Source organism: Nicotiana tomentosiformis, chromosome 9 (genome assembly GCF_000390325.3).
Source record: "Nicotiana tomentosiformis chromosome 9, ASM39032v3, whole genome shotgun sequence".
Classification (NCBI taxonomy): Eukaryota; Viridiplantae; Streptophyta; class Magnoliopsida; order Solanales; family Solanaceae; genus Nicotiana; species Nicotiana tomentosiformis.
Window position 1 is genome coordinate 87,432,839 of NC_090820.1, and position 13,723 is coordinate 87,446,561.

Here is a 13,723-nt window from a genome sequence, read left to right on the forward strand (position 1 = left end):
TGTTAATCATACTGAACTGTCGAATTTGTATCTAAAAATGCTATCCTTTTTTACGAGGATGGTGTCTGGTCCAACTTGTGTGCACCTCAATTATTTTATCGGTACCTGCAATACTACTTAACTTTCACCGGCACAAATATCGGATAATTTTATTCACCAAAACTTAGACATATGAAAGAATTAAAATATTTTCACACAAAGAACTACTCTCTCCGTTCTAATTTATGTGAACAAGTTTGACTGTGCACGAAGTTTAAGAAAAAATGAAGACTTTTGAAATTTGTGGTCCTAAACAAATCAAAAAGCGGTCCAGAATATTTGTGTGGTTACAGAAACTTCTCACTAAGGGTAGAATTGGAAGTTTAAGTTAAATTATTTCTAAATTTAGAAAATGATCATTCTTTTTGAAACGGATAAAAAATAAAGAAGTTCAATCAATTGGGATAAGTGAATTAATAACTTTTAAACTCTAACCGGAAATGTCAAGTTCATGACCTAACAAAGTTGCACAAAAAGCATGAAGGTTGCACACTTGCACACTTGCTCTACCAGCAAAAGAAAATACTAGTAGTCGACAACTGACCCATATGGGCCAGTGCCAAGGCATCGCGCTCGCCGCTCGGCACCAAAACTAAATTGGCCCCATATTTTTCTTCCGTACTATAAGCCCGGATAGTAAGCTGTACCTCTTTACACGTACTCACCTTTAAGCCATAGCCTTTGTTTATAAATTCACCATTCCGCACTCTGCCCTCACATCTCAACTCAACCCAAATTCACTGTCAATTTTTCTCTTGAACCCATCACTTCTTTCAGTATTTCCTTTAAAACATAACAAGTGAATTTTATTTCTTGCTAATTAATTTTCCTTTGCATTGGATGCGGGAAGAAGTACTCGAGTGAAGAAATAGTTATTGTTGTTGTTTGTCGAAGGAAAAATGGAAAACCAGAATTATGTACCGCAACATGTGGACGCGTCTAGGCCGTCACTAGGCTTCCCTTTGGGCACTGCGGTTTTGTTGATTCTCATATTTAGCTTAAGTGGCATATTTTCTTGCTGTTACCATTGGGACAAGCTCCGCTCTCTCCGTCGCTCTTTCTCTGATCTTGAAGCCGGCCTTGATCCTACATCTTTGAAATCTAAGCAAAACCACTTGGTAAGTTTTTAATTTTCTTCTGCGTAGATACCCCGGAGAGGCGAATTCAAAATTTTAGTTGAAACTTGAAAAAATAAATTTTTAATGTTCTTTCGAAAAATAATTTTTAGAAATTGAATATGTGTCTGAACATACATTTTATTTTTAAAAAAAATTAAAAATTTGAGTGGAAGAAATATTTTTGCTGGACCTTAAAAAGAAATTCATAGTTTTTTCAAAAATTGATCATATTCCATAAACAACTAGTGTTTCTAATTTTTTTTTAAAAGCCAAAATTTATGGTCAAACGGAACTAATTGTGTAGTTGTCTTTCAAATATCTAAGAAAGATTTACCGGTGTAGTAAAAAGAATGTTGTTAACTTTAGTCTTCATCTTCTTATTGAGCTCGAACCATTAAATAAGTGTGATTAGCTGAAAAATAAAATAAGTTATTCGTTATAATAATATAAATTTTTACATTATGAATATATATATTTTTTTGAAGAACGATTTACCTCAAATATTTAAAGTTGGAATTCACAATTACGATGCATGTGCATTTACTGCTTTTATGTTGAGTGTGCTAATGTAGCTTAATTAATTATCGGCCATTGGTTTATTGCTAAGTGTTGTTTCTTGCTCTGTTTTGTTTTCAGAATTGGAAGCAAAGCCAAAACACAACTTTGCCAGCAGTATTAATGCCAGGGGATGAAGTACCAAAATTCATAGCATTCCCATGTCCATGTCAGTTTCCAAGACCGGAAAAGGTTGTCGAAGAGTTGCCGAAATTGCCGCCGCCGCTGCCTTCGCCGCCTAAGCCGCCTCGAACGGTGGCGGAAGTACCTTTCTACTAGTGAAAAAAGCTTTCAATTGAGGACTAGGCCACTTGGTGTATAGAGTTTTTGTTTAATCAAATTCCCAATATTTTTACTTGTAAATACTAATGAAGTTTGAACAATTCACTTCTACTTATCTACTCTCCAACAGCATGATTATGATTGAGCAACTCTATGCAATTAATGGAAGTGTTACTTTGGGGAATTTTTTTTTACGCAAATTAACGGAAGTGTTAATTTTTCCATATACTTTATCACTTATTCATGATTAATTAATTATTGTATATTTTTTTAATCTAATTTTTATAAACTAATGACCTTGTGAACTAACTTTTACATTATGACGTCACTTAAAAGATCTAAATTTTTTTTTATAGCCTTTATCGTGGTGGGAATTAAAGAGGAAGTCTTTAGATAACATTTACCTCAGCCTTATCAATCCCAATCTCTTTTTCTTGGACGTTAAAGCATGGTAAATAGCTCTATTTCATTTAATGTGTCTTAATATGACCGGATACAATGTATGAGAACGTAAAGTAGAATTTTGTATTTTGTGAATGGTTTTAAATTAAATGTGTGTAAGATATAACAAAAATAATTTTTAAATCTCCTGATTTTAAACATGTCATTTCTATAAGAGAATATCATTAAGAATAAAATATGAATTTTAAAATTTAAAACTTGACATTCTTTTTAAAATAGATTAAAATAATAATAATAATAAGACGCATAAATAGAAAATAGAGGTCAATTTGGGAGTAGGGGGAATACTTGATTCCAAATAAATGAAGCCAGGAAACACACTGATTCTTAAGTCGATTGCCCATACCATTTTGTATGTATTAATTAACCAATTGATATAATGGAATTCCTAAGCACAAAACATTTCCCGAAAAGAAGAAAAAAAAAGAACTTGTTCTGCTTCTCGGACAATTCGAATTTTTTTGGTTGTATATACTTGTATTATTGCAAATCAGAACCAAGAATAAGAATGATAATGCTTGTATAATGCAAATGAGAACCAAGAATAAGAATGATAATGGTGTTGTATTATTACAAATCCGAACCAAGAATATGAATGATAATGGTACATTGTATTATTGCAAAATCCGAACCAAGAATAAGAATGATCATAACAGTTAGAAGAGTTGAAACTTATCGTTTTCATAATTTGATTTTTGTTTCCCTTTTTGGGGTCAAGTTAGAGGCGGATGTCGAATTTTCATTAAAAGGTGTTAAAATATATAAAAGTAAACATACAAAAAAAATTAAAGGCAACATATAATATATATGTATATAATTATTTTTACCTACCTAAATAGTGTATTTTTTTGTGTGAAGGGTTGACACCCCTTGCTATAAGGTAGCTCCGCCACTGGGTCAGGCTATGCTTTATTGCGCAATGCAGTTTACTTCAATTTGTCAAACTCTTTAACTGAACATGAAATTTGAAAAAGAAAAAAGTATCACGATATGTAACTGAACATGAAGTTTGAAAAAGAAAGAAGAAAAAAAATAGCAGGTTCCAAATAAATGAATGAAGGAAATGCAATGATCCTTGGTCGATATGACAATACCAATTTGTAGGTATTGATTAAACAATTGCTGTAATGGAATTCCTAAACGCATTTCCCGAAAAGAAGTAAATTAGCTTCTTGGACAATTCAAAAATTTTGGTTGTATTATTACGAATCAGAACCAAGAATAAGTCTGATAATAGCAAGAAGATTTGAAGCTAATCGTTTTGGTTATTTGATTCTCTTTTCCTTTTGGGGGTCATGCTATGCTTTATTGCTCAATGCAGCTTACTTCAGGGGGGAAGGGAATATTTCTTGTACATAATCAAGAGAGGGGTTTGTTTTTTTAAAGCAAAATTAGAATTATTAATAATTTACACCTATTTTATTTTATATATCACTGTCTTTTTTTATAATATTCTAAAAATAATAATACATTTTTTAAACTTTTTACTTTACTTTAATAGCATACTATTATAGTCATTAACATATAATGACATATTTTATATCACAAATTCTAGGGTACTAATTAGGAGATTCATACACCTTATATGTATGTCAAAATAGTACGAGTTAGTTATTTTTCGGACTAGCAATAAAAAAAATAGCCAACGTTTACGAAGTCATTAAAAATTGCCACTGTTTTGCTGAAACACGAAAGTCTAAGCATAATATACGGGATTATGGAGCTCCTGCGTATAAACTTCCAGCTTATTATGTTGGAACTCCAGGACACGGAAAGTTCCAGCATAATATGCGGGATTATGGAGCTCCTGCATATAAACTTTCAGCATATTATAATGGAACTCCATCACATTATAAAATTCTAGCATATTATGCTGGAAGCTCATTTGTAAAAAATTCGAACTCCAACAAATTATGCTGGAATATTTCCGGATTTTTAACAGTATTTTTGTTTAGATTTTATCTTTATATGAAAAATGATTAAATTTCGATTACTTTTGAAACTGTGACTATTTTTCAATTATAAATTGTAAATCTGACTATTTTTAAATTTTCCTACGTATGCTCCCAATCTTTTTAGCAATTAATGTCAAACTTTGTTCGCAAATCCAATACAAATTTTGTATCGATATCAGCATACAAAATGAAGTTGAGTATATTTTTCCGTTTCACTTGGTTGTTGCCGGTCTTCCAATTTTAAGTGATGTCTAATTCACAGTTTGATGTGAAATACTTCAATTATTCCTACCAAAGCAAAATGAAAAACCTTACTATTAGATTCCAAGCTCACTTCAGACACGATATAAGTGCAGCAAACTTTGCTCACTTGAAGACCATTTTATTGGAAGAAAATCAGTTAAAAGCCGTAGTTTAATCTTCTTAAAGCAGATTAAGTAGGTGTTTGGACATAAAAATTATAATTTTTGAAAAAAAAAAAGTAGTATTGAGAGAGTTAAGTTGAAAATTGATATTTAAAATTTGAAATTATGTCTTGGATATGCATTTCACTTGAAAAAATATTGCATTTTTGTGAGGGAGAAAATTATTTTTGAAAAAGTGATCTAAACCACTTTTTGGTTTTTGAAAAATTCATTTTCAAAATAATTTCAAAAATTTACAAAATTTCACAGACAAACATATTTTTGAAAAAAATAAAAAATAAATAATTTTTTTTAATGGATAAACGGGTCCTAAGCCTCTAGAAAAGTATAACATATCCTAAATTGACGGATAACAGAAATGATCCTTTCAGAAGTCACAATCCCAGCTTTCATTCGACCAGTCCACTCTACACACTACCAATATATATCCATATATAAATAAAATTTTAATAAACACAGCCAATGCAAAGCATTAGTACTCTTTCATAGTCCAAATTCAACTTTTTTTGATTAAATGATAGTGCGTTTTTTGAAAGACCGAAGCCTTTGAAAATAACATTAAGAGTTATATATATTGGTAGCTTAAATCATCTTTCAAACTATCAATGTAGTTTAACATGTGAAAACAGTTTATTTATCAATATTACCGGGATAACAAATAGTATTGTTTATTGTAGAGATTTACATGAATTATTTTATAATAATGACCTGATTGTATAAATATTTTTTATACAATTATTGTATCGAATTTAAACTTTGCAAAAACATTAATTTGAGCAGAACTACACCTAGAGATTAAGAGCCTGATTGGATAATTTAATTAACCACCAAGGGTTGTACTGGTAATATTGATAAGATTCCTTTACATGTAATCCTTAAATGTCTCATGTTCGAGCCACGAGAACAAAAAAAATTCAAATACAAAATGCTTTTCCTTTAATGGATATTACGCTGCACTATTTGGATTAGTCGAGGCTCTAATACAGGTATTGGGTACCAAATAAGAAAATAAAAAAAAAAATCTAATTAGAAGTTTCTTACAGTACGTATTAGTTTCCAAAACTATATACACTCGAACATCTCTATAACAACTTCATTTGTTCTGATATATTTTGGTTTTTATAATGAATGGTTATTATACATCTGTAATAACATTTGACGTTTAAATATTTTTTGGCTGTTATAGACACAAATTATCCAAAAATTATATTTTTCTTTTTTAATGTTACATGTAAAAAAAAATATATTCAAATTTAAAATCTCAAAAGATATGCATATTTTACTAAATTAAATATTAAAAATAATTGAAACATTATTAATAAATCTCTAACTAAATGTACAAAGAGTTAATTCTAAGGCACACATTTAAACCTACTAAACAAATAAATTCTTTCCAGATTGATGAAAAAACTTTTTAGTTGTAGCTTATTTTGTTGATTTCATTCTTTTATTAGCGATATAATGCTTGAATTGAAAAAAAATTATGTTGAAACTTTCAGCAAAAGGATATTTGCTAACTTCCCCTTGAAGGCAATCTAACTGCATAACAGTTAAATCTTCTATATAAATATTTTTTTTGTATTTCTCCAATAAAAAAATATCATGTGTAAAATCATTAAATCTTATGTATTATGCAAGATGAAAACTTTGTTCAATAAAAAAATTTATGTGCATATTTTTGTACTATTAGTAATCTTAGAGATATTGTTGTCTTGTGTTTTGATTTTATGATTGCATTACCTTTTGCTAGTTTCGTATTTTGCTTTGGTTGTCAGATTGGTTTGCTTGTTATTGCCTCTCCCCTCTCTCCTTCCTGAGCCGAAGGTCTTCCAGAAACATCCTCTCTGCCTTTTTAAAGGCAGAGATAAGGTCCGCGTACACTCTACCCTCCCCAGATCCCACTTGTGAGACTATATTGAGTATGTTGTTGTTGTTATAGTAGTAGTAATCTTAGAGACTCTATATAACTTTTATAGAGGAGTAATTTTACAAAGAAAGTTCTGCTTTAAATATGAATATTGCTTTTATATGTGAAAAACTATTAGTGAGAGGTAAAATATAACTTAAAAAATTAATTGCGAGGAAAACTTGACTTTTATAGTGAATGACTGTTATATAGAAATACTGTTATAGAGAGGTCTAGTTGTATAACAATTAAATATTTGAATAAAAGTACTTAAACAAATAATAAAGGAGTGGGACTTTTAGAGCAACTTGTGAGCTGCTGCCCTTTAACGTGGGAAGGTGCCTACCAGATTTCAACTTTCACAGGAAAAGGTTCATACGAGTTGGAGAACCAGAATGGAGACAAGTTGCCGAGCAACTGGAACGTGGTACACCTCAAAAGATATTATTGTTGATGAACATTATTCAAGCGGAAAGTATGTGCTGCACTTTTTTTTTCCTTCGTTCAGTTTTTGTCCCAATTGGATTTTTATGGCAAGGTTTTTAACGAGGCAGCAACAGAAAGCATACTACGAAGACAGCGACAATAAGACCTTTGATAGCAAGGCAAGCAAACAAGCTTCCACTCGGGGACGATTAGATAATTTTTGGTTCGATACCAAATTTCCAATGGGAAGTTAAGTTTGCAACCGAACAAAGGTTACCCAACCGTTCACGGGCACAAACCACTAGAGGGCTGTTAGATATTCCTTTGCTCGATAGCATAAATTTCAGAGGGGAAGTAAAGTTGTGTTACCAAGTTGAGGATTATATAGCAATTCATTAGTGGAATATTCGAAGATAAGAGATTTCCAGTGTTCCAATTCGCACTCTTCGCATTCGGGGAGGAGAGGGGGGATGATATAAGGATACGACTACAATGACTGCTACGTCAACCGGGGACCAAAAATCCGGAAACTAAATGCATCATCGGGATCGGGGACTGCGCAACCAGCCCCGTAGAAATAAGTTGTACAAGATAGCCACAAGTAATGGCAATTTCTTTTCAACATAGCAAATGCTTATGTATTTTTTGAAAATAGAAGGAATAAAATGAAATCCTTTTGTTTTTATCTTGTTTCTTGTCTGAACGATGAATAAACTTTGTCATTTGAAAGTTAAATAAGTACTTCAAATGTTAGTGCAGTAATGAACATGAGACGTCCTATTCAAGAGCACCGTAAACGTAAAAGAGCCCTCTCTTATAAAAACACTCACGTTAAAGGGTTTATTCCGGAAGAATCTATGCCCGGAATCTAAAATGCCATCGGGGAAAAATACACCCGAAGTTGCATATGAAAAGGACGCAAAAAGTAAACTTGCGCAAATACTTATAAAAACCCTCACGTTAAAGGGTTGGTTCCCGAAGAATCTATGCTCAGAATCTAAAATGCCATCGGGGAAAAAATATACCCAAAGTTGCATATGAAAAGGACGCAAAAAGTAAACTTGCGCAAATACTTATAGAAACCCTCACGTAAAGGGGATAATACTCGGAACCAAAATGCTTCGTGGAGAATGCATCCGATACTACACATAGTAAAGCGCGAACAGAAAAACGTGCGCAAAATTCTTGAGCAAGTGCAAAGGTTAAAGACTTGCATGGATATTCAAACGAAAGTAAGACTCAAACGTTACTTGAGCAAAAAATACATCTTTATTTACAAGAATGTGCCAAAACGGTAAAAACACAAAATGGGAAAAAGAAAAGAAAAGCTAAACTGCTGCGCCTCCGGAACCAGAAGGAAGAGAAGTGTCCGCATTCCCGGGATATGTAGGTGGGTCCACCGATGGCTCTACATTTCCCCAGTTTGGTCTTCAGCATCATCGCCTTTCGATCCCTCTTCAATTCCTAAAAATTCGGAACCGGAACCAGAAGAACCAGGAGCTTCAGACTGCGCCGGGAGTCCATTTTTAGCAGCCACCTCAAGTTCTCAGGCCTTAGCAATTTCGGTTTCAAAATCAATGATACCAACTTTGGCCTCTTCCAAGGTTTTTCTCCTCATGCTGTAGATGGCATAAGCTTTTTTGACAACGTAGGAAGCTTCTCGGCGCTTAATTTTTTCTTTGAGTTGGGAAACCTCGGTAGAAAGGCTTTCCCGGGCGGACCTAGCACATTTGAGGCTGACGTCGAGATCGCAGACAATTGAGCTAAAGATCCTATTATGCTCGATAGTTTTCCTGTACTTCTCTTCTAGCTGGGCATGTTTCGCCCCCGCAGCAGCAAGCTCTTCAATTTTGGAGTTCAAGGCTGCCTCCAAGTTAATCACTCTTTTAGCAGAGGCAACCTCACGATCGGTTGCATTAAGAATGACGTCCTGGACTTCAACCTATTTGGCCTTGGCTTCATCAAATCTAAACCCTCAGCGGTCCAATCTCTTGGCTTAGGGTTATCACTTCTTGCTCGCTCTGCTGTAAACGAGCCTCCTAAACAATGGCCTCAGCAGCTTTGGTTTCCAGTTCCGAGAGGCAGAGAACAATTTGGTCCCGTTCCACCAAAAGTTGATTCCGTTCAGAAGTAAGTTCTTCCTTTTCATGAATCAACCTTTGAAGGCCCTCAGAAGCAAGAAAATTGGCCTACAAGACAAGAAGAAGTAAAACTTAGAATACATTCATACAAAAGTAGAAGAAGTAATGAAGGAAGAAAAGAACGTATCACTACGATATTGTGCATGGCATTGTTCAACAAGCACTCTCCCGAGAGTGTCTGAATCTTTTCCCAGTCTTTTTTTGAAGCCAAAGGCTTCAGATAGTTAGCAAGCTCCACCGGCCGGGATAGCAAGTTGCATCCGGTAGAGACCGAAAGAGTAACGTTGCTCCTCCTTTGTGAATCTTCAGAAAGGGCAGCATAATTTTCCCCCAAATTCCTATGAACTGAGGACTGTCGAAGAGGAACACCTTATTCATGGTTAGGTGTGGCTGATGAAGGTGATGTAGCAACTGCTGGTGGAAAAGTGGATTGTGACGACCCGACCGGATGTCTTGAGAGTTATAGCCCCGATCTCCTATTAACTATTTTCCCCCGTATCTATTTATGCTATTGTGACTTGCCGGGAGGGTTCGTTTTGGTTTTGGAGTGTTTTGGGACACTTAGTCCCTACATGGAGGTTTAAGCCTTAGGATGTGGACTGCAGTTGGAACTATGTGAAGACGACTCCGGAATAGAGTTTTGTCGATTCTGTTAGCTAATTTTGGACTTAGGGGCATGTCCGGATAGTGTTTTGGAGGTCTGTAGCTCATTTAGGCTTGAAATGGCGAAAGTCAAAGTTTTGAGAATTTTGACAGGTAGTGAAATTTTTGATATCGGGGTCGGATCCCAATTTCGGAAGTTGGAGTAGGTCCGCAGGTTAAATATGACATGTGTGTAAAATTTGGGGTCAATCGGTTGTCGAATTTGGAAGTTTTAAGTTCTTTAAGTTTGAATCGGAGGAGGATAAGTGATTTTAGCATTGTTTGATGTGGTTTGAGGGCCCGACTAAGTTCGTATAGTATTTTAGGACTAGTTGGTATGTTTGGTTGGGTCCCGGGGGCCTTAGATGTGTTTCGAATGCTTAACGGATTGAGTTTGGGACTTATGTAATTGTTGAAGCTGCTGCATCTGGTGTAATCGCACCTTCGCCTTTTGGGACGCAGGTGTGGCACCGCAGAAGCGGCCATGGAGCCGCAAAAGCGGTTTTGGCCATGTCAAGCTAGGACCGCAGGTGCGGCGATAGATCCGCAGAAGCAGAATAGGAGCGCAAGTGCGGGCCCGCAGATGCGGCCCTTGTTCGCAGATGCAGACCCAGTTCCCCTTAAGTGATTTTCATACCTACGATGGTATTTCCGCAGGTGCAGTACCGCAGATGCGGTTGAAGGCTCGCAGAAGCGAGATCTCTGGCAGAAAAAGGGCTAAGTGCGAGGGTTTGATTTCATTCTTCATTTTTGGACTTGAGAGCTCGGGATTTGGCGATGTTTCGAGGGAATTTCAGAGGAAGCTTTGGGGTAATGATTCCTAACGCATTTTTGATTGTATTCCATTAATCTATAGTTGTCTTCTCCATTAAATTTCGGATTTGGGGTTGAAAATTTGGGGAAAAGTTGAGAAATGTTCTTAGGCCAAATTTTGGGATTTTGATCGAGATTTTGGTATCAGATTTGAGTAATTTTGGTATGAGTGAACTCATGAGTAAATGAGTGTTCATATTTTGTGACTTTTATCCAATTCTAAGACGTGGGCTCGGGGAGACGTTTTGGGGCGATTTTCTAATTTCTTGCTTTAGCTTTTATTTCATTAATTAGATTGATTTCTTAAAGTTGTATTTATGGTATGTAATTGATTTTGGCTAGATTTGGGCCATTCGGAGCTGGATATTCATGGAAAAGGCATTGTTACCGATTGATTGAGCTTGGTTCGAGGTAAGTGTCTTGCCTAACCTTGTGTGGGGGAATTCCCCTTAGGATTTGGTGTTGTTATGATATGTGAGTGCCGTGTACGCGAGGTGACGAGTGCGTACATGGGATATTTGTGGAAAAACCTAATTATTTACCGAGTAATAGCCTGCTTTCATCTTATCTGAGTATACTAGCATATGTTGTTATCCTGTTAGCCTAGAATAGCATGTTTACGTGTCCTAATTGCCTATTTAAACTCTTTGCAGCATGTTTAGTAAATCTCGCTTCTTTCTTGAATTGTACTTAGTCTAAATTATAGGTTTTCTTGCTGTAACTGTTATATTCATTTGTTTCAACTGAGTATTTACTTTGGGACTACGGGATAGTATCCTGGGAGATCCCCACTGCATATTTACTTTTGAGACTACGAGGCGGTTCCTCGGGAGATCTCCCTGCACATTTACTTTTAAGACTACGAGGCAGTTCCTCGGGAGTTCTCCCTGCATATTTACTTTTGAGACTACGAGTCGGTACCTCGGGAGATCTCCTTGTACTTTTATTTTGGGACTACGAGATGGTATATCGGAAGATCCCCTGCTGTTTATCCCTGTGTTCTACGTTCCTACTTTGCTATGTTGTCCTTGTTTAAATTCCAGTATCTTATTATATTGTTATACTCTCCTACTTATTTATTATATACAAGTAGGGCCTTGACCTGACCTCGTCACTACTCGACCGAGGTTAGGCTTGGCCATTACTGGGTACCGCTATGGTGTACTCACGCCCTTTCCTACACATGTTTTTCGTGTGTAGATTTAGGTTCCTTTTACCAGCCTCATCCTTAGTTGCAGTCACTGCTGTTTTCGGAGAACTTCAAAGTACATCTGCCCACGCCTGCAGATCCTCGAAGTCCCCCTCTATCCCCCTATGTTGATTCTTCTCTTATTTCTTTAGACACTGATGTATAGAACAGTTAGAACTTCGTAGAAGCCTGTGACTTACGGTGTTCCGGCTCTTGGGAGTGTCATGTATATTTAGAGAGTTGATTCTTGTATATGCTGAGCGGCATCTCAATTGCTTATTAAAATATCTGTTACTATTACTGTTAATTTTCATGTTTTTCACTTCATTTCCGCAAGTGTTAGGCTTACCTAGACGTAGAGACTAGGTGACGTCACGACAATTCACGGATGAAGGATTTGGGTCGTGACAAGTTAATATCAAAGCTCTAGGTTCATAGGTGTTGTGAGTAACAAGCCGGTTTATTAGAGTCTCGCGGATCGGTACGGAGACGTCTGTACTTATCTTCAGGAGGCTATGGAACTGTTAGGAAAATTATGCTTCTTTGATTCCTTGTCGTGCAAAATTTGTTGGCATCAAAAAAATTCTAAACTTCTATAATCTATTCTTTCTCACAGATGGTGAGGAGCCGTACCGGAGGATCTGATGACCAGGCACTCGCGCCCCCTGCTAGAGCCGCCAGAGGCCGAGATAGAGGATGACCACGCGGTGCAACCAGAGCACCCGCGCGAGCTATGACAGAGGAGCACCTAGCAACTCCAGCTGGAGGGAAGGCACCGGAGGTTCCTATTGCTGCACCAGCACTCCAGGAAACTTTAGCCCAGTTCATGAGCATGTTCAGCACCTTAGCTCAGGTTGGATTGATTCTATTAGCTCCCGCCACATCTCAGGCCCGTACTCCTGAGCAGATGGTCCAGGTTGATCAGGCCCTAGAGTTCATTCCTATGCCGCCGATAGCTCCGGTTCAGCACGAGACTAGGACAGTCGCGTCTGAGGCGGAGCAACTCAGACTTGAGAGGTACAAGAAGTACCACCCACCTGCCTTAAGCGTATTGGCTACAGATGATGCTCAAGGTTTTCTGGAGGAGTGTCATTGTATTCTCCGTACTATGGGCGTAGCGGAGACGAGTGGGGTTTCTTTTACCACTTTTCAGCTTAGAGGAGCAGCCTATCAGGGGTGACGTGCTTATGAGTTGAGTAGTTCGAATGAGGCAGCTTCACTTACATGGAATCAGTTCTCAGACCTGGCCCAAGTCAGTCGCAGCAGCCACACCCTCCAAGGGGTTGTTTTGAGTATGGCGACACCCACCATATGGTGAGGGATTGCCCCAGACTTAGGAGGGTTGCACCTCCACAGACTTCTCAGCCACCACGTACTCTAGCGGGTCCTCAGGCCATGATTCCAGCACCAGCTACTGCCCCACCTGCTCAGCCAGCTCGAGGTAGAGGTCGGGGAGGTCGAGGTCGCCCTAGAAGGGGAGGCCATGCCAGGTATTATGCTCTTCCAGCTCGTACATAGGCAGTTGCTTCAAACTCTGTCATTACAGGTATTGTTCCGGTCTGCCATAGAGATGCGTCGGTATTATTTGACCTAGGCTCTACATATTTTTATGTGTCCTCTTATTTTGCCCCGTATTTGGGCGTATCTCAGGATTCTTTGAGTTCCCCTGTTTATGTGTCTACTCCTGTGGGAGATTCTCTTATTGTGGACGCATGTATCAGTCGTGTTTGGTTTCTTTTAGTGGTTTTGAGACCAGAGCCAATTTATTAT

The 13,723-nt window shown here is 36.9% G+C and overlaps 1 protein-coding gene across 1 annotated transcript; it reads left to right on the top strand.

Moving 5' to 3' along the window:
* The first annotated feature begins 722 nt into the window (after window positions 1-722).
* LOC104107020 (uncharacterized protein At5g65660) lies at window positions 723-2,178 on the top strand. The gene is made up of 2 exons (XM_009615698.4): window positions 723-1,157; window positions 1,794-2,178. The coding sequence occupies exons 1-2, from the start codon at window positions 939-941 to the stop codon at window positions 1,989-1,991; spliced, it is 417 nt and encodes a 138-aa protein (XP_009613993.1). The 5' UTR covers window positions 723-938; the 3' UTR covers window positions 1,992-2,178.
* Window positions 2,179-13,723: the final 11,545 nt, after the last annotated feature.

Bases quoted from the DNA above. Each gene is read 5' to 3' on its own strand.
- LOC104107020 (XM_009615698.4), top strand. From the start codon at position 939: ATGGAAAACCAGAATTATGTACCGCAACATGTGGACGCGTCTAGGCCG. The intron at 1,158-1,793 runs GTAAGTTTTTAA...TTTTGTTTTCAG, and splicing joins AATCTAAGCAAAACCACTTG to AATTGGAAGCAAAGCCAAAA.